Here is a 26847-nt window from a genome sequence, read left to right on the forward strand (position 1 = left end):
TTTCCTCTGTACTTAGCAGCGAAGCTGCACCAGGGAGCTAGTCTGTAGTGTTCCACGAGGGCACGGATGCATCTTCTGTGTCCAGCACTGCTCTCAGATATACAGATACGTTATCTTGTTGACTCCGAGAACTAATTCATTGACTCTCACAATGGGTGTGGGCTGAGAAGAGGGTTCATTTCTAGTCTAATGCCGTCACTTCGCAGATGAAGATCTGGAGGCCAGAGCTGTGGGACGGAGTTCCAAAGGATCACGCAGCTAGCTGGTGGCAAGCCAGGCCTCACACCTGAACTGCCCGTATTCTTCCACTGTACTGCCCCGTCTCTTGCTCAGGAATAGTGTTCTTTCAGCTCTCAGGTGAGCAGAAATCTACACGTCTCATAGACTTGTCTATCTAGCTGCTTATGCAACATCTCCGTGTCCCCAAACACCTGAAACTTGACACATTCGCAAGTGAACTCCTTATCCATCCCTTCTCGCACCCTGCCCCCTCCTCCAGGCTCCCCCCTTTCAGTAAATGGTAACTCCATCCTTCAGTTGCTCAGGCCAAAAATGAGGGAGCCATCCTCAACTTCTCTATTTCTTTCACATGTCATATCCAATCCATCAGCAGATCCTGCTGGCACCTCTTTCAAAATATAACCAGAATCCAACCACTTCTCACTCTTCCACTGCTTTAACTTTGGGTCCAAGCCATCAGCTTCCCTTGCCTGGATTCTTACAGTAGCCTCCTGACAGGCTTCCCTCCTTCCACTCTTGCTTGCCTTCTTGTTATTCTCACCAAAGCAGCCAGAATGATCCTGAATGTCAGATCATGTCACTTATCTGTTTAGAACCCTCCAATGGCTCCCCTCTCATGCTGCACAATAAAATCCTGACATGACCTGCAACCAACCCACTCCCACCCCCACATCTCCTGCTCTGTTTCCCCTCTCTTACTCTACTGCAGCCAGACTGGCTGGCGTCTTTGTGTTCCTCGAATATAGAATATACGAGGCATACTCCTGCTCTGGAGCCTTGGCACTTGCTGTTCCCTCTGACTGGAATATATTTCCCCCAGATATACTCTTGACTCACTGCTTAACTTCTTACAGGTTTTTGCTCAAATGTTACCTTTTCAATGAGAACTTCCTTAACCACCGTATTTAAAATTTTTTTTTTTTTTTTTTTTTTAAAGATTCCATTTATTTATTTGACAGAGAGAGACACAGTGAGAGAGGGGAACACAAGCAGGGGGAGTGGGAGAGGGAGAAGCAGGCTTCCCGCCGAGCAGGGAGCCCGATGTGGGGCTCGATCCCAGGACCCTGGGATCACGACCTGAGCCGAAGGCAGACGCTTAACGACTGAGCCACCCAGGCGCCCCCACCGTATTTAAAATTTAACACCCTGACTTCTGGTTCTCTCTCCCTTCTCTGCTCAATTTTCTTTTTTCTTTTAAAGAATTTTTATTTATTTGAGAGAGAGAATGAGAGAGAGAGAGAGCATGAGAGGGGGGAGGGTCAGAGGGAGAAGCAGACTTCCTGCCGAGCAGGGAGCCCAATGCAGGACTTGATCCTGGGATTCCAGGATCATGACCTGAGCCGAAGGCAGTTGCTTAACCAACTGAGCCACCCAGGCATCCTCTGCTCAATTTTCTCAACATACATTTTACTTGTTTATTTGTTTATTATATGTCTCACCCCCACGGTGAGCTCCTTAAGTCCCTGAACTTTGTCTTATTCACTGCTCTATCTCCAGGTACTAGAAAAGTACCTGGTCTTTAGCAGAAAGTCAGCAAACATTTGTGGAATGAATGAATGAATGAATGAATGAGGGAATGAATGAACACCCATATCTTTAAGATCTCCCAGTAATCTGAAGGCCTTAGGCCAAAAGGAGACGACCCTAGTGAGACCTAGCTCTGGTCTCTCCTTCACCTCCCACCTTCCATACTGCTTCACCTTCTCAGGTTCAGGGCAATAGGTACTTGCTGCCAGCATGTTACAATTTCTGGGCCACTGGTACAAAATTCTGCTGGGTGCTAATTTTTGTATTTAGCATCCTGCTATCTCACAAACAGAAGAGGTCAGGGATAGGTTAGACTAAATATACTGCTTAACCTAGATAACAGTACTGACTCAGTAACATTTGTATTGAGGTGTTTTCCAAGGAACATTGCTAAGTTTGCACTTGTTCATCTACCTTTTTTTTTTAACTTCTATTATGGATTTCAAACATATGCAAAACTAGAAATAGTGTTAACGCGTCCCATGAACCTATTACCCAACTTCAACAACTGCCAACATTTTGCCAATTTGATTTCTCCTATCCCCTGGTGGTCTTTGCAACCCCCAGTAAATATTTCATCTGGCTGTTTTCTTGAGAACTGGTCTGTCTATAACAGACCCTGGCCTTGTTACCATTGTGTTCTAGCAACTAGGGCAACCAATCCCTCTAGTCTTACCAGATATATGGTAAAAATGAGCACTCACGCCCATTCCCCCAGCCGACTAATGAGTGAAAAAGGAAGTGTCTAAATTCCAGACTGTTTAAATCAAGGGACTTGCCCATTACTCGTCTGCAGGGATTTGGGGATGTGGGGGTTGTTGTGGCTACAAAAAGAACACAGACGTGAGCTGTTTTTACTTGTTTGTACCTGATGCAGAATTTCTGAGTGAGTTCATTCAATTCAGTCAGTATTTACGAACTACCTCAGAATATAAGGGACCAGATTAAGATGACAGAAGATAAAGAAAACTCTGTTCTCAAGATCACTGTGGGGTTGGGGAGTGGGTGAGAAGTACACAAATAACTAAGATCCATGGCAGAATATGCTCTGTGCCCTAAGAAAGGTTAAGCAAGCATAAGGCAAAAGCTTCTTTCAAAAATCAATTTGTAGGGGCGCCTGGGTGGCTCAGTCATTAAGCGTCTGCCTTCGGCTCAGGTCATGATCCCAGGGTCCTGGGATCAAGCCCCGCATCGGGCTCCCTGCTCGGCGGGAAGCCTGCTTCTCCCTCTCCCACTCTCCCTGCTTGTGTTCCCTCTCTCGCTGTCTCTCTCTCTGTCAAATAAATAAATAAAATCTTAAAAAAAAAAAAATCAATTTGTAGTCCCCAGGGCTTACCCCTTCCTTAACTCTAGGTCTGCCCTCCGCTATTATTTATTGCTATACAGCCAATAAGAACATTAGAGGAGACCTGGGAATTTGGTGACCCACAGAGTAAACTTTGGGATGTGGATCTTTAATGTCACATTTTGCTATTCACCATCCAGTGTTGCGGTGGGAGAGAACTGGAAAGTCCTCCCAGAGCTTGGAAAACAATGGGGCTAATTCAATGCCGGCAGAAGCTAACACCCAAAGCATTCTACCCTGAGGGCATATACAACAAGCAGCTTCAGCTACAGGGGAGGATCGAAGAGGATCATGGGAGTGTGTCAAGGAGACGAGGCTATATCAATTCAGAAAGATTTCCAAGATCTCCTTGCTACCTAAAGGAGAGTGATCTTGGTGATCTATGATCAGAAGTTCCTAGAAAAGAGTGTAGTTCTTTGGACAAACCAAAGAGGTCAGGGAGGTTTGGCCAGACAGTGTATGTATGAAGGTAGGAGAGCTGAGAGTGGCAGGGCCATTCACGGGGCCCTGGAGTTAGATGCACAGAAGAGTGGAAAAAAGGAGAGAGTTGGGATGAGAGGGACATTTGCATCATAATCTATGTTACCAAAATTGGTGAGGTGAGGATGGCCGGGAGAAAAATAAGAGGAAGGACAGGAAAAGGCACTGTGAGAAGGGGCAGGGATGCAGGGAGAGGAAAAAGGGGGAAGACAATTCTGGTTTGAAAAGGAGCTCACTGATGACAAGGAGGATGCCACGGGATCTGGGAATATGGGAGGCAGGATCTTTTAGGAATCTGCGAAGAACGTGAAGAGGAGGGATCTTAGAATGGGAGGGTATACGGGTTCATGTTGGGATGGAAGGGGCTCATTTCACTGAAGCTGGGGGAAGGAAGTCACTAGAGAAAGAGCTAATTAGATGAAGGCTCTGGGTAACAGGACTTGGCTGAGGATGGTAGAAGGGAGGCAGCTAGAACACTGAGAAGAGACTGAAAATAGGAAATCATACGAGGAAAGACTACTGGGCCAGAGGGTTTTAGAGTGTCTGAACTCCTGGCACGGAAGGGACTTAGCAGGATAAGTGGGTTTGGGGTAAAGTGCCTGTGAGGTGGCAGCCCCTTTAGGGTGAGTGACATCATGGAGTGAGGGCTGTGAGAGGATGTGTGGACAGAAGATGGAGAGAGGTATTAAGGTGCAGGGGTCTTAGGGCACGTGGGGTGGAAAGTCATGAACAATGGGTTAAGGAAGTCACTAAGCCATGGGGCAAAGAGTAACAGAAACCTTGGGAGTCATGGTATGAATTAATGTTGGGCTTAGGAATCATTTGAAAGTAAGGAACAAGGGGCTCAGGGTGACCTGGAAAACTGCAGGTTTGGGGGTGAGAGGTAGTGGAGCAAGTGGGTTTTGAAGACTGTGGACTCAAATACTCACTCTGCTACTTATCTGCTTCAGGTTCTTTATTTATTTGAAACCAAACCAAACCAATAGAAATGGGAAATGGTGGTGGATACAGTAATAATCACCTCTTGGGGTTGTCGAAAGGTAAATTTAATCTAGACACATAAAGCATGGCACACAGTAGGTGCTCAGCCAATCATAATTAAAGAGGGATGAGATAAAGAATCAGAGAAGGAGGAGGCCACAGCAGAGATAAGAGGATGGGGATTCCAAGAGCTCAGGAGTAGAAAAGCAATGTAACGCATGGACCCTGTCTTGTCTGTTGAATCCCTAGCACCCAGGACAGAGTAAGACCCATAGGAGCTTCAGTTTGTATTTAAGGGTTCCCATGGGCCAGGCATGGTGCCGAGTGCTTTGTATGCACCATCTCAGGCAAGATTATTACCCTACCTTAGCAGAGGTGGAGGCTGAGGGTTCAGACAGGCTAAATGGTATGAAGAGCCAGAATCAGACCAGAACCGAGGTCTCTTATCACATCAATGCCCCTAGCTGAAGCGCTCTGCTATCCTGCTTTGCCAACATGTTAACTGATGGGGCCTGGTCAAGGGAAATGGGTATGGAATATTAAGAGTGTAGGGGGTCATGGGAGTGAGGGAATAAAGTTCATGAAGCAAGTGGACCCGGAGGTGAGGTTACTAGAGTAAACTTCTAGCGAGGGTACAAAAATGATTGCAAACAAATATTATCTTGACTGAGAACTGCAGAATTTCACAGCTGGAAGGAAACTCTCAGATCACTTAACCCAGCCTTATCACAATACAGATGACAAGCTGAGGCCCAGTGAGGAAGGGACCTGTCCCAGGTTTCCAAAGCACAACGGTGGCAGAGCTGGGACTTGAGTCTGGGATCACACACTCAATCCAGAAGTCTTTGATGCCTCCAACTACTACTACTTCATATTCATCTCTACATCTTCCTGGGCACCAGCATGGTGCTAGGGCACGTCTAAGTCATGTGCTGATTGACACTGAGGGGTTGAGGGTGCAGAGAGGGATGTCGGTGGGGGTGACTTTAGGATGAAGGGGGGAGCATGGAATGAGGATCATAAGGTTACAGGGCAAAGAAGGGATTACTAGATATTGGGGGTTATGTAGATGACTGGGTGGGAAACTACTGGAGTAGGGCTTAAGAGTTACCAGGAAAGGTTTGAGGGGAGTCACCAAGTTTGTGGGCGAACACAGGATAGAACCGTGGGAGTTACCGGACCAATGGGGTCATTGAGAAGGTTGGGGGGTCACCTAGGAGGGGTGTGGGGGTCTCGGGTCTTGAGTCACTAGATTAGGACTGAGGGAGTCACTGGGTTGGTGGGTCCCTGGGCAGAGCTGGGGAAATTCCTGGGTTGGCAGACTCAATGAATAAGAATTGAGGATTACCTGGCAAGATTTTAGGGTCAGTGGGTGGGGTGTAGGGTCACAGAGGTGGAGGCGGGCGTGGGGTTTGGGAGCCGGGGTGGGGTTTAGAAGTCACGGGGGAGGAGTCGCAGGGCGGAAAGAAGGGGCAGGGATGGGGGCCGGGGCCCCGGGTGGGGGAGGGGTCAGGTCGCCGTCTAGCCGCCCGGACGCTGGGCTAGGGCCGGAGGAGGGTGGGCACGCCGGGCTCGGGACCATCCCGGGGCCCTGCGCCCGCCCGGCCTCCCACCTGAGCACGGTGGACCCACTCTTCCCGCAGCCACCAACCTGACAGCCCCCGAGGGCGACTCCGCCGACAGACCGCCATGCACCGGGCCCCGCCACCAGCGCCGGCCCCGCAACCCGCCTGCGCCATAGCCCGCCCGCCCGCGCGCTGCTTGCCTCGCGCGATATCCAGGTTCCAGGGCTGCCGCACTTTCCTCTCCTCGCAGCGCGCCTCTACCGGGCCCCGGAACCCGTATAGAAAATACAGGGCACGCTCCACCCCGCACCCCCAGTCGCCGCGGCAGCCGTCCTACTTATCCAGGTTCCCGGGCCCCTGGAGCCCAGGCGGCCGGGCTCTGAACTGTGCCCCTCCGAGCCCCGCCCCGCCCCCCGGCCGGGTGACGCACGGCCCGCGAGGCCGAGCGCCCGGGGAGGGCGTGATGACGTCACGACGCCCCGGTCAGGGCCTGGGCGCGGCTGGCGAGCCGGGTCGTCGCTATAGCAATGGGGAGCCGCCACCTGTAACCTCCGAGGGACTCGGTCCACCTGAGGCCTGAGGCGGCAGCGGGGAGGAGCCCGAGGCCCCGAGGTCTCCACGCTGTCTCGTCGGCTGCCTGCGGGCGAAAAGGGCGCTCCAGGAGCCGGGGAGGACAGGAGGGTTAGGTTGTGAGGGAAGCTGTTCCCGCGGGTCCCACTGCCCGCACTGGGGCTGCGGACCTTCTCCTTGGGGTTCAGAGCCCGGGGGCTTCCTCCTGCGCCTAACCGCCCCGAGGCGCCTTACTGGGCGCAGTCCGCAGGCACTGCCTACGATCTTCGAACCAGCCCCCTGAAGGCAGCAATTGCAGGTATTACTAGCTCCGTCTCGAAAAGGACGTCACTGAGGAGCCGTGAGGGACTTGCCTCTCTAGGGAGGGCTCCCTGACGGCCCTCGCGGGTTCTCTCACTCTCATTCCCCCTTCAGCCCCGCCCGCAGCCTTAAAACCAGCTACTCCCCACTGTAGGCTCGCCTGGGGTGAGCAAAAGCAAGCCCTTTTGCCATTTCCCCCCTCCCGGGACGGAAGGGCTAGCTGGGGGAATTTGCAGAAATCCAAGGGAAAATTAAAAGGGAGTGAGCTTTTCGTAAAACATTAAAAATAACTGAGAGGAGTTAGATAAGGAACTGGTAAAAGTTGCTTCTTAGGAGAGGAATTGGGTGCCTGGAGGAATGAGGTGAGAAACTTTTCCCTCTCTGTCCTTTTAGACTAACCTTTTTTTTTTGGTATCCTCCCTCCCCTCACCCCAAAAAATTTAACTTAAAAAAAAAAAGAATTTTCAAAGGAAATATTCCGATAAAATAGAAACATTTACAAAGTACAGGGTTTGCGGCCTATGGTAGCTAACGATGCTATTGAGGACACTGACAGCCTTTTACCTCGCCTGTCGGAACAGCTTAACCAGAAAGCGCGCTTTTCAATTTTAGGCATCCCCTCTTGCCTGTCTTATTTGTTTTGACACATCCTTTCCAGAGGTGGGACTGGGGCCAGAGTTGTCTTCAGGTTCTCTGTTTCAGTGGGCAGTGAGTGACAGTTGATGGCCCATGCTTATGGTTAATAATTGAGCCTTTCTATACCTCCTGGTATAGAAATAAACAGCCTGACCACTGTGGTGCCCTTTCTGTTCCTTTTTGGTGGAAGTTTGACAAGTTATTTTACGTACCTGCAGAGAGAATAAATAGCATGTCCTGTAGCACAAACTCCTGGTTAGAAATAGAGCAGGGAATAGAACTCAGGTTGTCCTAGTTTGTCTCCTTACCACCTTTTTCCATAATAAAAAATACATTTGTCCTTTCTCACATTCCATGCAGATCCTAATCTAATTGGCTAATCACCTCTCCTATTACACAATGAACAAAAACTCTGGGCAATCAGTGTGTGACTTTGAAGTAATAAGATTTTGACAGTGGGTAATTTCAGGTACTCAGGAGAACTGGTGAAGAACATATTTTGGAGTGGACGATTGAAGGTCATTTCTAGCAGCTTGTGTTCTGCCTTTGAGCCCCACCCTGACAATATACCACCATACAGGCTAGTGGTCTTTTTTTTTTTTTTTTGAAGATTTTATTTATTTATTTATTTGAGAGAGAGAGAGAGAGAGAGCACAAGTGGAGGGAGGGGCAGAGGGAGAGGGACAAGCCACCTCCCCGCTGAGCAGGGAGCTCAATGTGGGGCTCGATCCCAGGACTCTGGGATCCTGATCTGAGCTGAAGGCAGACGCTTAACTGACTGAGCCACCCAGGCGCCCCTAGGCTAGTGGTCTTAGGACATTTTTTTAAAAATGGAATCTATAAAAGAATTTGAAAGGACTGTATAACCCCTTGTTCATTTAAAAGTTGGTATCTAACACAAATTTAAGTACTTTTTGAAGATATAATTTCTGAGTTATTGTAATTTTAACATTTTAAACTAAAACCCTTCTGTAACTCTTTAATTGTATCCAGTGGACTCCAAATACCCTAAATATTTGATGCCCACCATCATCTATTTAAAAATATGTGAACAAGCCCTTTAGCAGAAATTTTATATGGTTCCCTTTCTTCTTGAACTCCTATTTCCATTCACTTCCCCTACAGAACTGTATCCTAATTATTTTGTATTTGTATGTTTTAAAGACTTTCATTGATCACTGTCACACTTCTTTGCAACAAGAATGAGTATAAATTTAAGTTTATTGCCTGTGACCATAGGCTTTATTTATTTTTTTTTTAAAGATTTTATTTATTTATTTGAGACAGAATGAGAGAGAGAGAGATAGAGCACATGAGAGGGGGGAGGGTCAGAGGGAGAAGCAGGCTCCCTGCCGAGCAGGGAGCCCGATGCGGGACTCGATCCAGGGACTCCAGGATCATGACCTGAGCCGAAGGCAGTCGCTTAACCAACTGAGCCACCCAGGCGCCCTGACCATAGGCTTTAATTGTTAAAAAGTTTCTTTTGAATTGAATTGTCATTACAGTTATTACTGGTACACAATTTATTTAAAAAACATAAATATATTACATGTTTTTATAACTTGTGAAACCTAAAAAGTACAATCTTTATTGAAAATGCATCCCTTGGGGTGCCTGGCTGGCTCAGTCAAGAGCATGCGACTCTTGATCTTGGGGTCGTTAGTTCGAGCCCCATATTAGGTGTAGAGATTACTTAAATGAATAAATAAAAACTTAGAAAAAGAAAATGCATCCCTTGATGAGAAATACGGTATTTCTTAATTAGTTCAGGTTTTCATGGATGAGTTCAGGTATTCAGACCTAATGGTAGAAGGAGATAAGGTGCAATAGCCATTCTCTGTTTTTTATTTTTACAGACATAAGCATTGAGAAACCTTGTTCATGTAGTAATTGGGAAAGGAAGAGATTTGTTACAGCATTAGTCCTTGAGGCTTTGAACTACTCCTAAATTACATGCCAATAATCACAAGGTGTCCTATTACCAAATAATATTCTCAAGTACTATCAAATAGAGACCTTTAATTTTATTAAAAACAAAGAATTGGAAACCACTGAACTTGCAAAAGGATTTGTCATCTAGTCATTAGAGTCTCAGTTTCAGTCTTATAAAAATTACTGTTAGTTACCTGTTACCTTTTCACTCAGAGGCACCTTGTTAATCAGAGACTGATTTTCATACTCTTTTACCAACACAATTTTTTTTGATAAAATTCTTTTATCATTACATGTTTTCAGGATCTTTTTGTGAAAGTATTGAAGTGCGGATTCACTTCAGTATGGAAAACACCTACCATTTGTGGAATTAGCAAAGCCAATCTTCTTTCAAACCAATCAGCTAAATCAGACTTACTTTCTGTTAGGAAAAAGTCTGACTTTATTCTTCAGTTCAAATAAATATGTTAATACTTGTTTTAAAGAATATTGTAAAAAATCACTGGGAAATAAGCTACTAGTTGTAACTTATAAAATACTAAAAAATCAGTCATGATTAAAATTATATAGTTAATATTAACATTACAAAAACTGTAAAAACAAGATAGTACTATTTCTCATTATATAATTTGGAATAATGCCGTGTAATATGTAGCTAAATCTACTAGTTAATAAATGAGAAGTAGGATCGAAGGCATGTTATCCCCTTGGCAGATATGGATATGTGCTCGTGTTGAATTCTGATGTTTGGCTTTGGGGGACAATTAAATAAGAATCATGTTTAAAAATCAGAAATAACTCCAATTAATTTTTTTAGACTTCATGACAAACTTTTTCTTACATACTTAATAAAAAGGAAAAGTATATTTGCTAGGAAATAATGGCTTGAACAGCTAACAAACAATTTGGTTTTACTAGTAGGAGGTAGAAAATAGTAAACATTTTATAAGATGAAATAAGAGGACTGATTGTAATAGGAATATTTTTATATGAATGGAAAAAACAACCCCTCCCTCCTATTCCCCAGGTTTTTATATCCTGGGCCATGGATGAAGATTCAGTGTAGGTGAGGGATATGCCTTTCTTTTGGAAAGTAGGACAAGGACTATGCTGAAAGAGGAGGTGGAGTGTGCCTAAGTATCCCGGCTGGTTCCCAAACATATTCGTTTGGGGGAAGATTTCTAATAGAAGTTGAGGATCTGGAAACTTACTTCCTTAAAATGCCCCTCAGATTGATTTCCTTGCCTAGTATCTCTTGGAAGATCTTCACATACCCTTGGAAAGAATTCCTTGGAATGTCTTCATGTGCCCCGTTTTATAAAGACTGATATAAGCAGACTCAACTGTACTGGCCCTGATTATACATTAATCAGGGACAACATCACAAATGTCCTAGGAAGAAGGTGGACGACTTGGTGTTTTGGAATAAAAGAGGGTTAAGAGATAAGTCAGAGAGGATGGCCCCAAGCTGATGTAGTCATAATAGTCCTGTATTGGTCCTTGGCTTTGCAGTTCTAGAAACGTGATTTTGTCAGCCCACCAAAGTGTTCATGTTTTGTCACACTAAATCAAACTTACAGGAAGTTTGATTGGAATGCCAGTGAATTAATATATACTCATAGCCACCAGGTAGACTGGATTTTCTCTCCTGTTGAGAAGTGTATGTGGAAAGATCAGTTGTAATCAGAATCTTACCTGAGGAGTATGGGTCTTGAGTATGGCTATTGTTATCAAGCTATGATAGCCTGATGCACGATTCAGGGCACATAACAGGAGCTCAATTGAGAAATGAATGCACCTATCCTTTAGAGATGGTAACAAGGAAGTTTAGGATTCTAGTAGGCCAACCCAACATATTTTTTGATCACGTAGATTTTGCCTTGTTTCTCTTAAATTGCTATATCATTTGGATATTAGATCCAATAAAATTTTATGTCAGGGAATTACATAATTGTAACAAGTTTTATCTATCATCTCTGAGCCTAGAAATTGGGACTGTTCATTTGTAAGAGACTGGAGATTGTGTTCCTGTGCCCTATGGTAGTAATGGTCACAGTGGCTAAATGATATTTCAGAATTCTGTTGGGTGGCCAAGAGTGTACTGCCTAAAAAGAACAACTTTGCGTGACTCTCAGTGCTGGTATTTTGCTAGAGTGGGACATCTTAATTAGGGAATCTGTGGCCTGGCTAGATTTGGGGAACTGTACTATAGTGAGGAGAAACAATACCCTAAACTTCCCCTACTCCCTAGATCCCCCGTAGGGGATAATTCTTGATACTGCCTTTAAAAATAGAGAGACAAGCCTTTTCAGGTTCCAAAATCATTAGGAATAAGATGGATACATGAAACAATTTTATAAGTCCTATCTGAAAGCCAAAAGACACTTTGTTTCCAGCTCTAGAATAAACTATTGAGACAGAGGAATAGATGCCAGGCCAAGGAGTTTCATTTAGTATTTTAATAATAATAATAAAAAAAGACAATACAAAATCCAAACATTTCTTTTTACAAGTTCAGATACATTTTTTTCCCCAAGTGCAAAATACTCTATGAACTGCATCATTTACTGTTTATTGTTGATCGTGTAGGAGATACTTACTATATTGGCAGCAGTGGAAGGCAGATATAAATACAACATTTTGAGATTCTTTTTCTGCATTAAAAAAAGCCTCCCACATGGTAATGATTATTCTCTGAAACTTCAGTTTAACTCACATAGAAGAATAAAGTTTTCGGTTTGTCCAAACTGCTACAATGTGTTGTCTAGATAAGCTGATAACAGAACTGGGGGTTCTATTCTCTCTAATCATATATTTTCTTAAAGGGTTCCTAGTCCAAATAATGGCCCAAGGACAGGGTGTGCTATCTTTGAGACAAGTCCTATTTAAAGATATCCTTGTGTTGTTTGCTTCCACTTTTGTGCTTTAGAAAGAAGCCAAGCAGGTTAACATTATTTTCTGCTTATGGTCAGTTATACTTTGTCTCCCTCCCCCTAATTTGAGCCTGTAACATTGAGGTTAAGCAGCAAATAACAAAGTTTGAATGCTCTATAATGTTTTCTGACATTTTGAGATATGACCTGTCAGTCCACTACAGAGTCCCCTCAAACATGCCTATGGATAACACTTCTCAGATACAAAAATTTCATTAAGGCCAGAGACCAGGGCCGTATTTCTGAACTTGCAGCAACAAATATGAGCCTCCATTACCTCAAACTAACCCAATCCTCACGAAGTCAGAGCAGTCACAGCTCAGTGTCTTCTTCTGGGGATTTATAGGCCTGGGGTAGGGCAGCTCAAGTCCGGGCTCTGGTCGGTTTTCTCCTGACTGAGAGTTCCCTCGGGTTTAGGGAATGGACCTGGCCTAATAATACAGAAAGAGGGAGGCAGAGAAGTAAAAAGGGATTGCCATGTTGCTGAGGATTTAAGTGCCTTTCTGATGTGCATCACTTGGCGCTCAGAGTCCTTGCAGAAATGGCTTCCCATTTCCAGACTCAGATCAGGGCAGGTTTTGTACTAAGAGAAATGAAGCCTCACAGTACTGTGGCCCTGTAAACACCCCCATCCTGCAGAGAGGCCTTGGGACTGGTTCATGAAGGGTTCCCATTTACACCATCTACTTCCTTCCTTACACTGGTAAAAACCTTTTTTTCTGTCTGACCCGTAAAAGGCCTAGAGAGTCCCTGAGTGTTGACTCCTCATTCAGTCTACTTAACCCCTGGTTTGATGCCCCAAGACTGGCTTCCTCCATATGTTCAGCAGTAGCTTTGCCTGGATTGTTAACCCCCTACTTGGACGACCTAAACTAATCGTGGTGGACATTAGCAGGTCTTTACCTGCTCACCAAGATCTGTTTTGACATTAGTTAAGAAGCCTAGTGGTCTATACTTTCCATACTGTGGAAATCATTTGCAGTTTCCAGAAACCATGGAATAAACTACTGGAGGAAATATGTTTATATGTATGTATGGGGTGACAGGAAAGGAAGAGAGCAAGGAGAAGCCAGACCCTGAAGGCCTAAGTTGGGAAGTACTCTGCTTAGCTTTCTAAGAGAGATGCAATGGTAGGGAGAGAATCAGAAAGTTATCCTAGCTTCTGGTGGAGAATGAGGATGGTCAGAGTGGATTAAAGCAGTTTTCATGGCATTTCCTGGGAAGTGTGGATACTTCTATTAAATGACAGTTTTCTTGTATGGAAGCAGCCATGTTGTATCTTTATAGCAGAGCCCTCTCTGACTAAGAGAGACACAGGAAGCCAGACACTCTACTGCCAAGGGCCTGGGTGTTGGCTAATGGAAGTCGGGGGAACTAGCTTTGACCTTGGCTACCTACTGCCTAAGGCTATCTTTGGCTGGTGAACACTACTGATTAGGGAGTGAGGGGATGGTGCAAGCTTCTTTATGTAGTGTTGACTCTCCTGGGGGAGCAATAACCTGGGACAGTCACTTAGAAATGAACCCTAGAAGTTAATTGGTAGCCTTTGATTGAATAGAACTACAGCTTTGGGGGAAATAAAAGGAGCAAATGGAAAATAAATTTATAGGCAGCAGTGGAATGAGGGTAGAATGTGTGCAGGATGTGGGCTTGGGCATGCGCTTGATTCTTCCTTTTGAAAAGCAGTAGTGGAGGAAGCTAGGCTTGAAGTCAACTCCTAGAGGGAATGGCAAACCGGTAGGGGTAGGCAGAGTGGCCAAGGTCAGGCAAACTTCATGCCTGGATAACTGTCCTGTTCTTGGTTCCCGTAGCCTTGTCTCTGGCCTCAGGGCCCTGAGTCAGCCCATCCCCAGGGGGTTTGTCCTGATGCTCTTCCATGTGTACACCAGGGGAAAACAGGATGAAGGCAGGGAAAAGATGGAGGCTTTCCCTACTTGGGAGTGGAGAATCACTGACCGATTCCATCGGCCTCTACAGTCGTGAGGTCCATGCTGAATCCATAGAGAGGCATAGGGATGGCAGGATTGGATTAGCAAACACAGGTCCCTCTCCTTCCTGCTCCGTCAAGTCCCCAGAATTACTCTCCTACACATCAGGTGCCTCTGAGCTACAGTTTTGGGTTCCCCCAGCTGAGGGTTCCAGAGGTCTGGATGGCCACTGGTGGGGGAACAGAGACAGATCAGATGCTCCAGCACTCAAGGTTCATGAGATTCAAAACCTTTTTTCTTCCACTTCAAACATACACTCTTCTCTCTTGGGCAGCTATAAATAGGTTTGTTCTAATAGAGGAAAAAAGAAACAAAAACAAAAAACAAAACCAGAAAACAAAAACCCCTCCCTCTAGACAACATAGGAAGACTCAAAATGATTGCACTTATTAGATGTGGACAGGGTGGGCAGAAGGCTTGCCAAGTGTGCACACATTCCTCTTGCTGCCCACAACCTGGGGCCAGCAAGGTTGTGGGCAGCAAGTGGCTCTGGGCTGGCTGCAGAGCAGGGTCCTCTTTGGTGGAGCCCACAAGCCATCTGGGGCTACAAGGGAAAGACAAGTCTGGGGCAAGGCCCAGGCTGGCTTCTGGTCAGCAGCCATGTTTCTTTAAGGACAACACTTAGCAAGGGGAGTAGGGCTCCCCCAGGGAGCACTCAGGTAGGGGTGAGGAGATGGCTGGGCCAGGAAGACAAGGAAGGGGATTAGTGTTTGAGGCTGGCTCCAATTGTTCTGTAGTCTAGTCCTTTAGATGATACATTTTCTCTCTTTCCTTCCTTCCTTTCTTTCTTTTTTCCTTTCTTTCTTTCTTTCTTTCTTTCTTTCCTTTCTTTCGTTCTTTCTTTTTTTTTTTCTTTTTTTTTGGTGATGCTTTAAAACCTGGTTTCTGTCCTGCAGAGCTATAGTCTTTCTGTTGGGGGGGTGACAGCGGCACATTCAACATGGTAATGCCTGCTGCTTTTCCTCATTCAGCTGCTGTCCACTAGCCCAGTGCTATGGGCCTTTTGTAAGCCCTCATGGATTGGACCCCAAGCAGACGTGGGGGAAGAAGGAGAGAAGCTGTACAGACAAGAAAGCCAGTTGTGTGGACAGTCCAGGGCTCGAACTACGTGCCCTAGAGTACCAGTGCTGGCATTAAGCCTGTAAGTCAAAGGCTTCTTTGGCAGAACCCTGGGTTGTTAGAATCACCCTGGGGGGCACAGCCAGGGGGCATTTTGGCTCCTGACTAGCAAGGCACAACCCTAAAATGGCAGAAGCCCTTCTTCCCCCGCCCCATTCCCCACTTCCTTCATGGGCCTCTAGCACCCTTCCAAGCTGATGAGGCCAGGGATGTGGGCTAGTAAAATGGGCATTGTGGCTGGGAAGGGGAAGGGGACACTGTTCTTTTACCCCTCAGGGGAAACAGAGCCAGCGCTTAATGGCTTTTCCAGGGAGCGTGTAGGAAAAGAGACCACAGTAAGAGAGAGGGAGAAAGAGAGAGGCAGGGAGAGACAGGAAAGGAAGCTAGAGAGACAGAAAGGAAGAGTGCTTTGTCTATAGTGATTTTTTTTTTCCTCCAAAAAGAAAGAGAGGAGAGAGTTCCTCATCTGGGGATGGGGGCTGCCGGCTCTGAGGGCTAAGGAGTCTGGGGGCTTTAAAACCTGGGTCTTGGGCTTAGGGGCACTATTTGTAGGGCCTCAGGAAGCTGGAAACTTTGGAGCGGAGTAGCTTAATGAAGGATTTTGGCAGCATCTCCTTGTGCTTCTCTGTGTACTTGAAGTAGTTCTGGGGGTGGGCCAGCACCTCAAAGAAGGCCTTGATGAGCTTCTTGTCCTGCAAAGGGTGGCAGGCGGCAATGTCAGCCTCAGCGTTGGGGGTGGGAAAGAGGGACACCAGCCTCGACTCAGAAGCAGCCCCTCCTCACGTTGAGTAGGCATGCCCAGAGGTGAACTCTGGATTTCCATCCCACCACCTGTTCCTCCTTTAGAATCCTACAACTCCGTCACTGGCAGCGCCATCCTTCCCTTGCTCATGTCCCAGTCCTTGGAGTCATCCTTGACTCCTCTCTCTTGCCCACAACCACAACAAATCCTGTTGATTCCACCTTCAAAATAATATCTGGGGTCTGACCGTTTCCCACAGCCTCCACAGCTACCACACTGTCCAGGCCACCATCATCTCTCACTTGGACAACTTGCAATAGCCTCCTACCCTGCTTCCTTGCTCCCTGCTCCCACCTACCCTTGTCCCTCTACAGACTGTTCTCCCCCACAGCAGCCAGAATGACTTTTTTGGTTTTTAATTAGATCATGTCCTTTTGCTATTGAAAACACTTCTCTGGTTTCTTTTTTCATTCAGTAAAGCCCAGTCCCTTGCATGGCCCATGGGCTGAAAGTGATCTGTACCCTGCTCTCTGTCCTCTAGTCCCCCTTGACTTTCTTACTCTGCTGAGCTCTCCTGGCTTCAGGGTTCTCAAACATGCCACACCACTCCCATGCTTCTCAGCTTAAAATGCTCCTTTCCTGATCTTCTAATGGGTAGCCCTTTACCTCATTTAGGTCTCCTCTCAGGCCTTTCCTGACCACTCTGTCTGAGACAGCAACATGGCGTGTGGAGAGCCTACTAGGCGCCAGGCACTGTGCACTGAGGCTCAGGTCTTCTGGCTTCTAGGCTAGTATTCTTCCTATGGCATCAGCAGATTTTTAAAATAAGAGACGGGGCTTCTGGCCCCTCATCCCCACTACTTTATGCATTGGAGTTCCACAGCACATCTGAAATAAGGGTTCAGATGCTTTAAAACATGTTCAAAAAGCACTGCTGAAATGATTTTCTTTGTAGTCTGCAAGTTCTAGGAGATTTTTGTCATTGTGTCTCTTATTTTGAGGATAATGCAAAAATGATTTTAATAACCATAAAGATAAAATTTGTTCTTGCATTGATAATTTATGAAGGATAATACTGTTGCTAGGACTGTAGCTTCCCAAGTAAGATTTTCTCAAACGGATCCACAGACCCTGGGGGGTCTAGTTCATTCTTTAACGTTGGTGACATTTCTTTTCCTTTAAAACAGGTTGTGCTGAATTAACTCTGAGAAACACTGTGCTAGATCTGCTCCTTTTCTGTGGGAACTGAGGAGGGAGGCAGAGAAGGGAGGGACTTATGCAGAAGCATCTTTCTGTACCTCATTTCCCCCCTATTTCTTGGTACAAGCCGTAGGGGACATTTCATCTCCTCATCTTCTCTTCCTCTTCCCCCACAGTATAAGGTAGTGTGAGGGACCCTGCAGTCAGATGGGCTTGGACGCACTGGGCAAGTTCTGTAACTCTGTGCCTTAGTTTTCTTATGTGTAAAGTGGGAATGATGAAAGTACCTATTTCATAGAGCTCTTGTGTATATCAAATGAGAATATTCCTGTAAGCCCTCAGCCTACTGCCTGCACATTGTTACATGCTCATTAAATGCTGGCTATTCTTATTGCTGTGCTCGTTCACTTGCCTTTAAAATCTCCTGGTGGTTTTCAGACGCATAGAGCCGGCCATCTCGAACAATGTCTTCTACTAGCTGCTCATAGTCCTCTGCAAAATCAACCAAGGGGAGCAGTTTATGAGTGGAAACTCTTCCTGCTCCCCCTGTTCCCTCCTAAGACTCATGAGCCTCACCTTTCTCACCCACCTCCCTGGCATTCCTGCCCTTGCTCACCATCATAGGTAACATAGGGGATCTGGAAGCCACGAGCGCTGTTGGCCTCGCTTGTCTTAAAGTTGATCCAAAGCTTCCTGGAGCGGGCCGTGAAAGCAATGGGCCGCTCGTAGGTCTGGCAGGTCTCATAGGTAGTAATGGAGGATGGGGAGGCTGGGAAGGCAAGCAGCAGGTCAGGAGAGCAGCAGGGCAGGCTACCCAAGCCCTCGTGGAGGAGGGCCGTGGGGGGAAGGAGTCATGCTGACAGAGGCTCTCCCCCGTGCATGTACCTCCCCCACCCCCAGCATACACATATCCTCTCCCACTGCCCTCTGCTTGTTCCACAACTCCTCTTTGATGTCCGGGCACTCACAGAGTGTAAGAAATTTGACATTTCAATGAATGGAACAGCAAAAATGCTAGAACAGGAAAGTGACATGTGTAACACTATTGGAGTTCTAATCCCAATGCTGGCTTTCTTAACTCTGCTCTCCACCAAACATAGAGCATTCATTGCTGTTTTCCTTTGTTAGCCTCTCTCGTCCCAAGGCCTCCCTTCTCACTGCCCCAGTTCTTCCTGTACCCATCTTCTCTCTCTCTCTCTCTCCCTCCCAACCAGATTTGCCCTTCCCTGGCCCAGCTCTGCAGCCACCCACAGTTCTTTCTCATGACGAGGACGTCCCCACACTCATCCTCAGATGGCAGGAAGATCTCGGGTACCACGATAAGGATCTTGCGCTTGGGTGGGGGGTTGATGTTCCAGATGCACTCCACGCCAGCTGGGTAGTTGCCTGGGTAGTTGGGGGACTCGATATAGCCAGTGAACTCACCCAGCTCCCCACCACACTGGCGATCTGTATGCAAACCCAGGCGCAAGAAAGAGAGCAAGAAAGAGAAGGGAAGTCAACGGGGAAATGGGTTAGGGATATTGAAGCGTTTTGAAGTGGAAATCAGACACATGTAGATAGCCGCCTTCCTGATTCATCATCTCTTCTCCAAGATCTGGGTCCACCTTCCTTCCCGCCCTTTTAGTACCTTCTCATCTCACTTCACCTCTCTGTCTCCCCATTACCTGTGTCCAGGGAGAGAGTGCCATGGGGCCCAGCCCAGCAACGGTCTTGGGATTGAGTGGGTTGGGAGAGGTGGAGGGTGGGACTTTCGTGCCCACCCACTCCCTAGCCTTGCTCCCTGTGGGTTTACTTATCCCTCCCCCAACCTCTTCTCATGGCCATTGTTCCCAGGCCTCTCTACGCCCTTTTCCACCGCCTGGCCTGCCACATACTCTTGCACTGGGCCACGCTGGTGGAGCCATCAAAGTCAGTGCTTGTGTTTCCTGGACAGCGGGTGCAGAAGTTCTGACGGAAGTCGGGCTGATAGGAGCCCATGGCACAGCGGATACAGCGATGGATGCTGGTGTTGTAGTAGTGACCAGGGGAGCACTGGACTGCAGGCAAGGGGGAAAGGTAGGAGTTAAGATGGCAGGCAAGTGGGAGTTCTGGGGCATGGGATGAGCAGGACATATTCATCATGGAGAAGCAGGGGACTGAAGATACCCAAGTTCCTTCCAAAGTCCCAACCTTTCCTAGTCATGCCAGAATTTAAGCCTAGGGAAAAACAAACTTGACAGACTGGTCAGCCACTGTGCCAGTCCTTTTCTTTCAGGCACTGAGCATCGTGCCAAACCTATAGAAACTTATTTGTAGTATTGAGGGGAATATGCTACCCGTTCTCCAAAGCAGAGGAGTAAATGAGACTGTTATTTATTCCCTAATTCCTGGACTTGGGACTGGTGAGGGTCAGGATGTGTCCTCTGAGCAGGACGGTATGGTTGGTCAGGCAGCTGGGCCCTTCCCAGTCTGGGGAAGATGGTGGGGCAACATACTTAGGTTGACTCTGGGGACTTGGAGAGTTTTTGGAAGTAGTTAAAGTTGGGGAGTCTCCAAGTGAGTAGCCCATTCACCTTTGGTGTCACAGTCTTGGAAGGAGATGGCCCCCTCATGCTTGGTGGTGAGGCCCCCACCACATGGGAAGCACAAGGTCCGTCCTGCTTCAGGTTGGTAGGTGCCCCGTGGACATGGCTGGCAGGGCTTGAACCCGTCTACAGAGTATTGGCCAGGTGAGCACTGACCTGCAATGAATCAAGGGCCCAACTCTGATGGGGATGGTCCTGGTCATCCCCACGGATTACCCAGTCTCAGGGACAGAGGCACACAAACAGGATGTTGACGAGGAGAGTGGTCTGGAGCCTGGGCCTGCCCTTGGGAAATCCCATGCCCGTGGGCGTCCCAGTGCCCACCCTACCCCACTCTGTATTGTTTGTTCCCCTGGCACCTGCACATGTGGTGACGTTGGTGGCTCCGAGAGGCCCATGGGCATCACTCCCAGGGCAAAGGTCGCAGGAGAGCTGCCCTTCTCTCTCCTGGAAGGTGCCCGCTGGGCATGGCACACACTGCTCCGTCTGGCCGTGGTAATACGTTCCCTGCGGGCAGCTGACTGAGGGAGAGTCGGCCGCGCTAGCCACCCCCCCACCCCCCCGCCTATTTCCCACCACCCAGGCCTGGGATTCCCCTTCCTGCCCCCCCTTCCACCCCCTACAGATTCAAGGAGAATCTCTGTCTGGGAAGAGACAGAATCCTGCTTGGGAAGACCAGGGGCCAAAGCCACGTACAGGAGGGTTGGTGGTCCCTCTAGACATGATATCCCTCTAGATTTCAGCCTGGGACCAGGGAGAGGAGGATGATAGGCAGGAGGGTCTTGGCTGCCTCACAATTTGAGGTACAACTGAGGCCATAAAGTGTCCTGCTCTGAGTCAGGCCCAAGTTGGGCCATCCCCACTCCCCTGTTCCCCTTTTCCCCAGCAAGCTCCCTTACCACACTTAGCCCCAGCACGGTGCTGCCCAGGCCTACAGGTCTCCACCAGCTCTGCTCGCTCCCCAGCTCCTGGGCCCGGCTTGTGGGCCAGTTCGTAATCAAGGCCTGCCAGGCGCAGCAGGAAGCGGTCCTGGTTGATGGACTTTCTAAGCATCTTCAGGGACCCTTTCAGCCGCCGTTCCATTCGCTGTCGGAGGCAGGGGAGTCCACAGGCAGCTGGTGGTAGATGATGGTATGAGTCAGGGAAGGAAGAGAAAGTGGCTATGAGCAGGAGGGCAGGGAGCAAAGCTAGGAGCTAGGAGGGGCATAGTAAGAGACTGGCTCCTGGCTTTGGTGTTAGGCGGGGTCTGCCTTTAGTACAGGCGTTGCCCCTTCCTTTTGCTGCTGAGACCTGCGGTTTCCCCACCTCTGACCCCTTGCTTTCCACCCTCCTCCCAGCAGTGCCCCCAGTCCCACCTGTGGTTTCTTCGGCTCTGACCTCTGCCTCCAGTTCCAGGGTGAGCCGAGTGACTTCCTTGCCTGGAGGGGTCCGGGCCCGCCGGCCCTTGCCCTTCCGAGAGGAGTCACACTTGAGGTGGATGAAGGTGACCTGGCAGTCAGAGCAGGGGGCACCACCTGGGGGAGAGGACTTGTCAACCCCAGGGGCAGAGAAAGTTCTCGCTCCCAGCTCTCACTGTTCCACCCCAAGCCAGCCAGACCTCACCAGATCTCCGCAACTATCTCAGTTCGCTTTTAATGTAGGATACCAATTACTTGGTGGGGGGATATCCCAGGACTTCCTTGGGCCCTGTGCCTGCAAGAGCCTCTTCCCCTGCTCTGTCCAGAGTTCAGGACGCCAGCGGGTTTTTGGAGATCTCGCTAAGCAGAGGAGCGGAGACGTGGGAAGGGTGTGGTGGCCAGACAACCCAGTGGGGTGGGGGCCCCAGTCCAGACCTTGCCCCAGGATCCTGCTGGCCTCCTCCATTTTGCCTTTGTTTCGCAGGTGCAGGCGGCACTTGGCATCCTTGATCTTGAAGGAGGCCCGCTGTTTAACCGATAGCACTGCAGCCTCTAGGGGGATGGTAGAAGCTCAGCACAGCCTGGGGGCCCCGTGGGGGTGGGAACTGCTGTGGAGGGTATCGAGAAGCTGGGCAATAAGCCAGGGGCTTGGCTGGAGAAGGATTATGAAAGCCAGGGGAGTCAGATGTTAGGGGCAGAGGGAGCAAGGCAGAAGGGCTGAAGAATGACAAAGCAAGGAAGGGGATCCAGGATAAAATAAGGCCAGGAGGAGTAATGAAGAGAAATGGGGGTTACTAAGCAAGAGAGTAAGGTGGGAACAAGGCCTCTGGGCTGGTGCTCACCATGGCAGTGGTTGGAGTTTGTGCTGTTCCCGGTGTGGCCAGCTCGGGCTGGAGTGGCCCTGGGGCTGGGGGTGCCACAGCTCACCGTGAAGCCATTCTCAGACTCTGAGAGAAGGGGGCTGTCACAGCTCTGACCACCCCCCCCCAACACCCACTGGGTGGAGTAATGCAGCGGAAGCAGAAGAGCTTCCTGCACAGCTGGCCTTTCCTCCCTGCCAGCCCTACAGCAACCGCCTCTGTGTACCTGGCGAAAACCGGGCCTGGGAGGGGCAGGTCAGGGCACAGGTGTCCTTCTTGCCAGACCGGTTGCAGCTGAGCATGGCTTTCGAGGCACCAGGACTGCTTTGACATTTTACCGGCTCTAGGAAGGGGAGAGGGACCCGAGGAAGAGAGGGCCTTCCTCCCCCACCCTCCTCCGCCGTTCGCTCATTTGGAGGAAGAGAACTGTGATTGTAAACCGAGACCGATGAGGGGATTCTTTACCAGAAACTTCATGTCTCTAACTCAAATGACTGCATTCTGCTCCCCTACTACTTCACAGCTTCCTCAGCGTGGAAGGACCCCACTTCCAGGACCCCAATTTCCACCCCCCCCAAAAGTGCAGTGCCGGCTCTGGCCAGCAGAGGGTGCTGCCCACCTGTGCAATCTTTGCCGTTCCAGTGCAGCCGGCCCTGGCCCGCGGGGCAGGTACACTGGTAGCTGCCCGGAGTGTTGATGCAGCCGAAGCGGCAACCTCCGCGGTTGATGCTGCACTCATCCACATCTGGGGGAAGGCGTAGGGAGATACCAACAACGGTGGGGCGGAGTAGGAGCCACGGAGCAGGAGCCACGGAGCAGGCAGTGAGTGAGGACCTTTGGTTAGAGTCCCAGGCACTCCGAGACGACTACTGGCTCGAGAAAACTCAAGCCTAGGACCTCCCTCCCTTATCTCTGCCCCCAGCCAAAGAACGACTGACTGAAAAGGGGCCTGGCTGACAAGGTTTTTAAAGCCTTCCACTCCTTCCTACCACTGGGACTGTAATTTGGAAGTTGCGGATGGGAGTCAAGAGGCAGCGATGGGATGGGAGATAGAAATTATGGAAGCAGAATGCTGTTCCCCGATCTCATCTCCTAGTTGTCTTAATATCTCCCAGGTCATCATGATGGATGCAGACATGGCACATGCACCTGGGGACTGCCCACAGCCACAAGCCAACTCAGGAACTTGTTCAGCGGAAGGGTGTGGAGGTGAGAGGGGCCGGGTGGTGGAGGGTGTGAATTTGCTGGCTTACCCCCACAGTGGGTGACACCATACAGCAGGTAGCCATGATGGCAGAGGCACTGGAAACTTCCCGGTGTGTTGACACATATGTGGTCACAGGTTCGATCAAAAGAACACTCGTCTATATCTGGAAGAACAGGGATGCAAGCCACTGAATCTGTCTTGGGGCACTTGACCCTGGGACCCCTTGCTTAGGTGAAGGACCCACATGAGGGGCCTTGACCCTCCCTCATGGCCCAGCCCTAGGATCAATGATTTAGCAGTGCCTACCCATCCCCTGTGCCCCCTCCACTTGTAGTCTTTGGAGTCAGGAACTGTGAGATCTGGTGCCCATGGATCAGGACCACCATATGTGGTTAGGCAGGTCAGATCCTGCCAAGGATTTGAATTAGGGAGAAATCCATCCCTCCTCCTTGCCAAGAGCAAGGTAGAGCTGGTCTATCAAGAGGAAGGGGTACGTTTGCTAATTTCAGCATGACACTGCCTATGGAGACTCTCCACAGTGTCCACTGACTTTCTCAGATTCTGGCCCTCTGGCCTCCCTGAAGCTCTCCTACCCCTAGAACCTCTCCCAAGGCTTTCCCCTTGGCCCACATCTGCTCACCCTGGCAGTTCCTTTCATTGATGAGAAGCTTATAGCCCTTCTTGCAGCTGCATTCAAAGCTGCCCACTGTGTTGCGGCAAATGTGGTCACAGCCCCCATTGTTCAAGCGGCACTCGTCTATGTCTGGGGAAGCAGAACAAAGTAGAGAGAACCAAAGGTGATACCAAAGCCTGGGGACAACAAATAAGGAGATGACCTCCCTCCCTCCCTCACAGAGACAGAGAAAATCAAGCAGAGCCCTGGGTCTGCTGTTCTGACTCCTCTCTCACTCTCTAGTCTGTTTCTTCCCTGTTCATGGGATCTGTGGTCATTAGGAACACCTTTCCTGGGACTGAGCCCTGTTAGAAAGGGACAGATGGGAAGCAGAGTCAGGCCTTCAGGGAATTGCCTAGAGTAGGAAGTAGGTAGGCATTCGAACCAGGGGGCTAGTTTCTGTCCTTCATTCTGTGGTGATGGCCGTTCCCCAAAAGGCCAGTGGGTAAGGTTTATCCCATGCTGTCCCCCGCCCCTGCCCGGCCTAAGAGCCCTAGGCAATGGTGTGGGGGGTGGCACAGAGAGGTGAAGATTCAAAGGGGCAGCCCTTCAGAGAGGGGGAGCTAGGAGAGAGCCAGGCACCAGGACCTCCAGGAGAGCCAGTGAGGCTGGGTAGCTGCTGGGGGAGGGGTGGGGGCCAGGCAGGGGGCTGGACTGGGAGAGGTCTGGAGAGGCTCAGGCCTGAGGCGGCTTTCAGCACTAGGAAGGGAAGGGGGGCCCGTGAGCAGCTTCCTTCCTGAGGTCAAGTTCCCCAAGCTGGTGGCAGACAGGACCCAGGCTACTTACCCCTACTTGGGGGAGGGGGCAGAGAGGGCAGTCTTCCACTTCACTCTTAGCATACCTGTCAACAGTCCTTCCCAGCAGGAAACCTCTCAACTCTGGCTGTCTGACCTGCTGCCCCAGCCCTCCCTGTCTCCCCATCCTCTCTGCCAGCTGTTGGGCCAAAAGACACAAAGGAGGAGCTCAGTCCTCTTTCCAGGCCTCCTTGTGACCAGGGGACACAGACCTGATGAATCATTATTTCAGTATGGCTACCCTCCCTTTTTCCTCCCCCCACTCCACCTTTCTCCCAGACCTGGCTTATTAAAAGGAAGGGAAATAGGATGGACAATATGGGAAATTATACCATAATAATAGTTAACACAAGACACTTACCATCTGTCAGGTACTGTTCTAAGTACTTTTTATATAATTTATATATAACTGATCTAATCTTTACAAGCACCATTATTGTAGTGGAACTGAGGCACAGATGCTAAGTAACTTGCGCAGGATTGCAGAGCTGGGATCTGAACGCAGGTAGCCAGGCTCCAGCATCAGTGCTCCCAACTGCCACCCTCTTCTCCCTCTGACCAGTGTAGCCTTTCCACTTGGAAAGGTCTGGGGAATGTGGGTTAAGAAGGTTATGGAACACATCTGTGACCTTGTACACACACAGTCAGGGCTCAAATATCCTTCTAGAGCCAGGGACAAATGAGAATGGCATGTTCATTAAACAAGAGGGTTAGGGACCTGTAGGGGGATAGGAATGAGAGTAAGGAAAACAATGTAGGGTTGGGGCACTAAGGAGCTGGCTGGACTTTCGTGCCCCTTGAACTGAGGTGGGAAAGGCAGACAAGAGACAAGCCTTAGCCATGCCCTCGGTTCTTTCTAATCAGGACAGCCTCCGGGGGTTGAGGAGCTTCCATAATAGGTACTGTATCTCTGGTCCCAACCTCAGCCCCTTACCCCGATGCCCCTGTCCTCTGAGAGCCCTTACCTTTGCAGGTCTTCCTGTCTGGCTGCAGCATGAAGCCCACGGGGCAGCTGCAGTGGACGCCCGTGGCTGCATCGTGGCACTTACTGTCACAGCCCCCGTTGTTGACAGCACAGGTCTCTGTTTAGGAGGGAGGCACGGGGATGGTAATTGGGTTACTTGCTTGGAGGAATCCCAAATTTGAGGGGAGTAGAGAGCGCAGAGGCACGAGGGAAGGCCTCAGCTGCCTCCCTGTGCTTTCGAAGGAGCATTCAGTGGAGGCTCCCAGCCCCCATCCCCTCACAAGTGCAGCCAAGCAGTCCACTTCCCTGCCCCCTACTTGATTGAAACAAGGTGGACAGCAGTGAGGCAGGTACAAGCCAGAGCTGTCAGGCAGGAATGCGCTGAGGGGGTGGAGGAGGTGGAGCGGGGAGGGCGCAGGGAGGGATGGGAGCTAAGGAAGGGTGGTTCTCAGCCTCCAGGGAACAAGAAGGGACAGATAGGAGTCTCCTCCTTTTTCCGCCGACTATCTCTCTGGTGTCAGGGTGGGATAGTCTTGGGAAGAGTGAGCCTAGTGATCCCTAAGACAGCTGAGGGATGGCCACCAATTCATCTTCCCCTTCCTCCTTGCTCAGCTGTCTTAAAAAAAGATCCCAGTTCCAGGCCTGACTGCTCATCCTCAGAGGAGAGGCACATACTTGGTCATTTCCCAGCCCCTCCCGGGTACCTCCAACTCCTCCCAAGCCCTCCTTTTAGTTCCAAATGGAGATAAGCTGGCTGTTCTGTTGTTGTTTTCCTTTCCTAATGGGGAGAGACTGGCTAGGTAGGAGACGCGTCAGGCCTGGAACTG

General features: G+C 49.2%; 2 protein-coding genes across 5 annotated transcripts in view; both read right to left on the minus strand.

The window, feature by feature from the left end:
* ZNF76 (zinc finger protein 76) overlaps positions 1-6331 on the minus strand; it is a 33882-nt gene extending 27551 nt beyond the window's left edge. For all 3 annotated transcript variants that reach the window (XM_032409968.1, XM_032409967.1, XM_032409969.1), the window contains exon 1: positions 6225-6331. The gene's annotated coding sequence lies outside the window, so the exon portion shown is untranslated. The remainder of the gene's footprint in view (positions 1-6224) is intronic.
* Positions 6332-16119: 9788 nt separating this feature from the next.
* Positions 16120-26847, minus strand: part of SCUBE3 (signal peptide, CUB domain and EGF like domain containing 3) — a 33182-nt gene continuing 22454 nt past the window's right edge. For both annotated transcript variants that reach the window (XM_032409971.1, XM_032409970.1), the window contains 16 exons: positions 26022-26138; positions 24230-24352; positions 23636-23752; positions 23002-23127; positions 22609-22725; positions 22365-22469; positions 21958-22074; positions 21481-21639; positions 21025-21240; positions 20485-20646; positions 20114-20281; positions 19436-19597; positions 18810-19007; positions 18175-18327; positions 17971-18050; positions 16120-16308 (listed from right to left, as the gene is read on the minus strand). In XM_032409971.1, coding sequence (XP_032265862.1) covers positions 16159-16308; positions 17971-18050; positions 18175-18327; positions 18810-19007; positions 19436-19597; positions 20114-20281; positions 20485-20646; positions 21025-21240; positions 21481-21639; positions 21958-22074; positions 22365-22469; positions 22609-22725; positions 23002-23127; positions 23636-23752; positions 24230-24352; positions 26022-26138 — 2270 coding nt within the window. In that variant the 3' untranslated portion in view covers positions 16120-16158. The remainder of the gene's footprint in view (positions 16309-17970; positions 18051-18174; positions 18328-18809; positions 19008-19435; positions 19598-20113; positions 20282-20484; positions 20647-21024; positions 21241-21480; positions 21640-21957; positions 22075-22364; positions 22470-22608; positions 22726-23001; positions 23128-23635; positions 23753-24229; positions 24353-26021; positions 26139-26847) is intronic.

Source organism: Phoca vitulina, unplaced genomic scaffold, assembly GCF_004348235.1.
Source record: "Phoca vitulina isolate PV1807 unplaced genomic scaffold, GSC_HSeal_1.0 scaffold11, whole genome shotgun sequence".
Taxonomy (NCBI): Eukaryota; Metazoa; Chordata; class Mammalia; order Carnivora; family Phocidae; genus Phoca; species Phoca vitulina.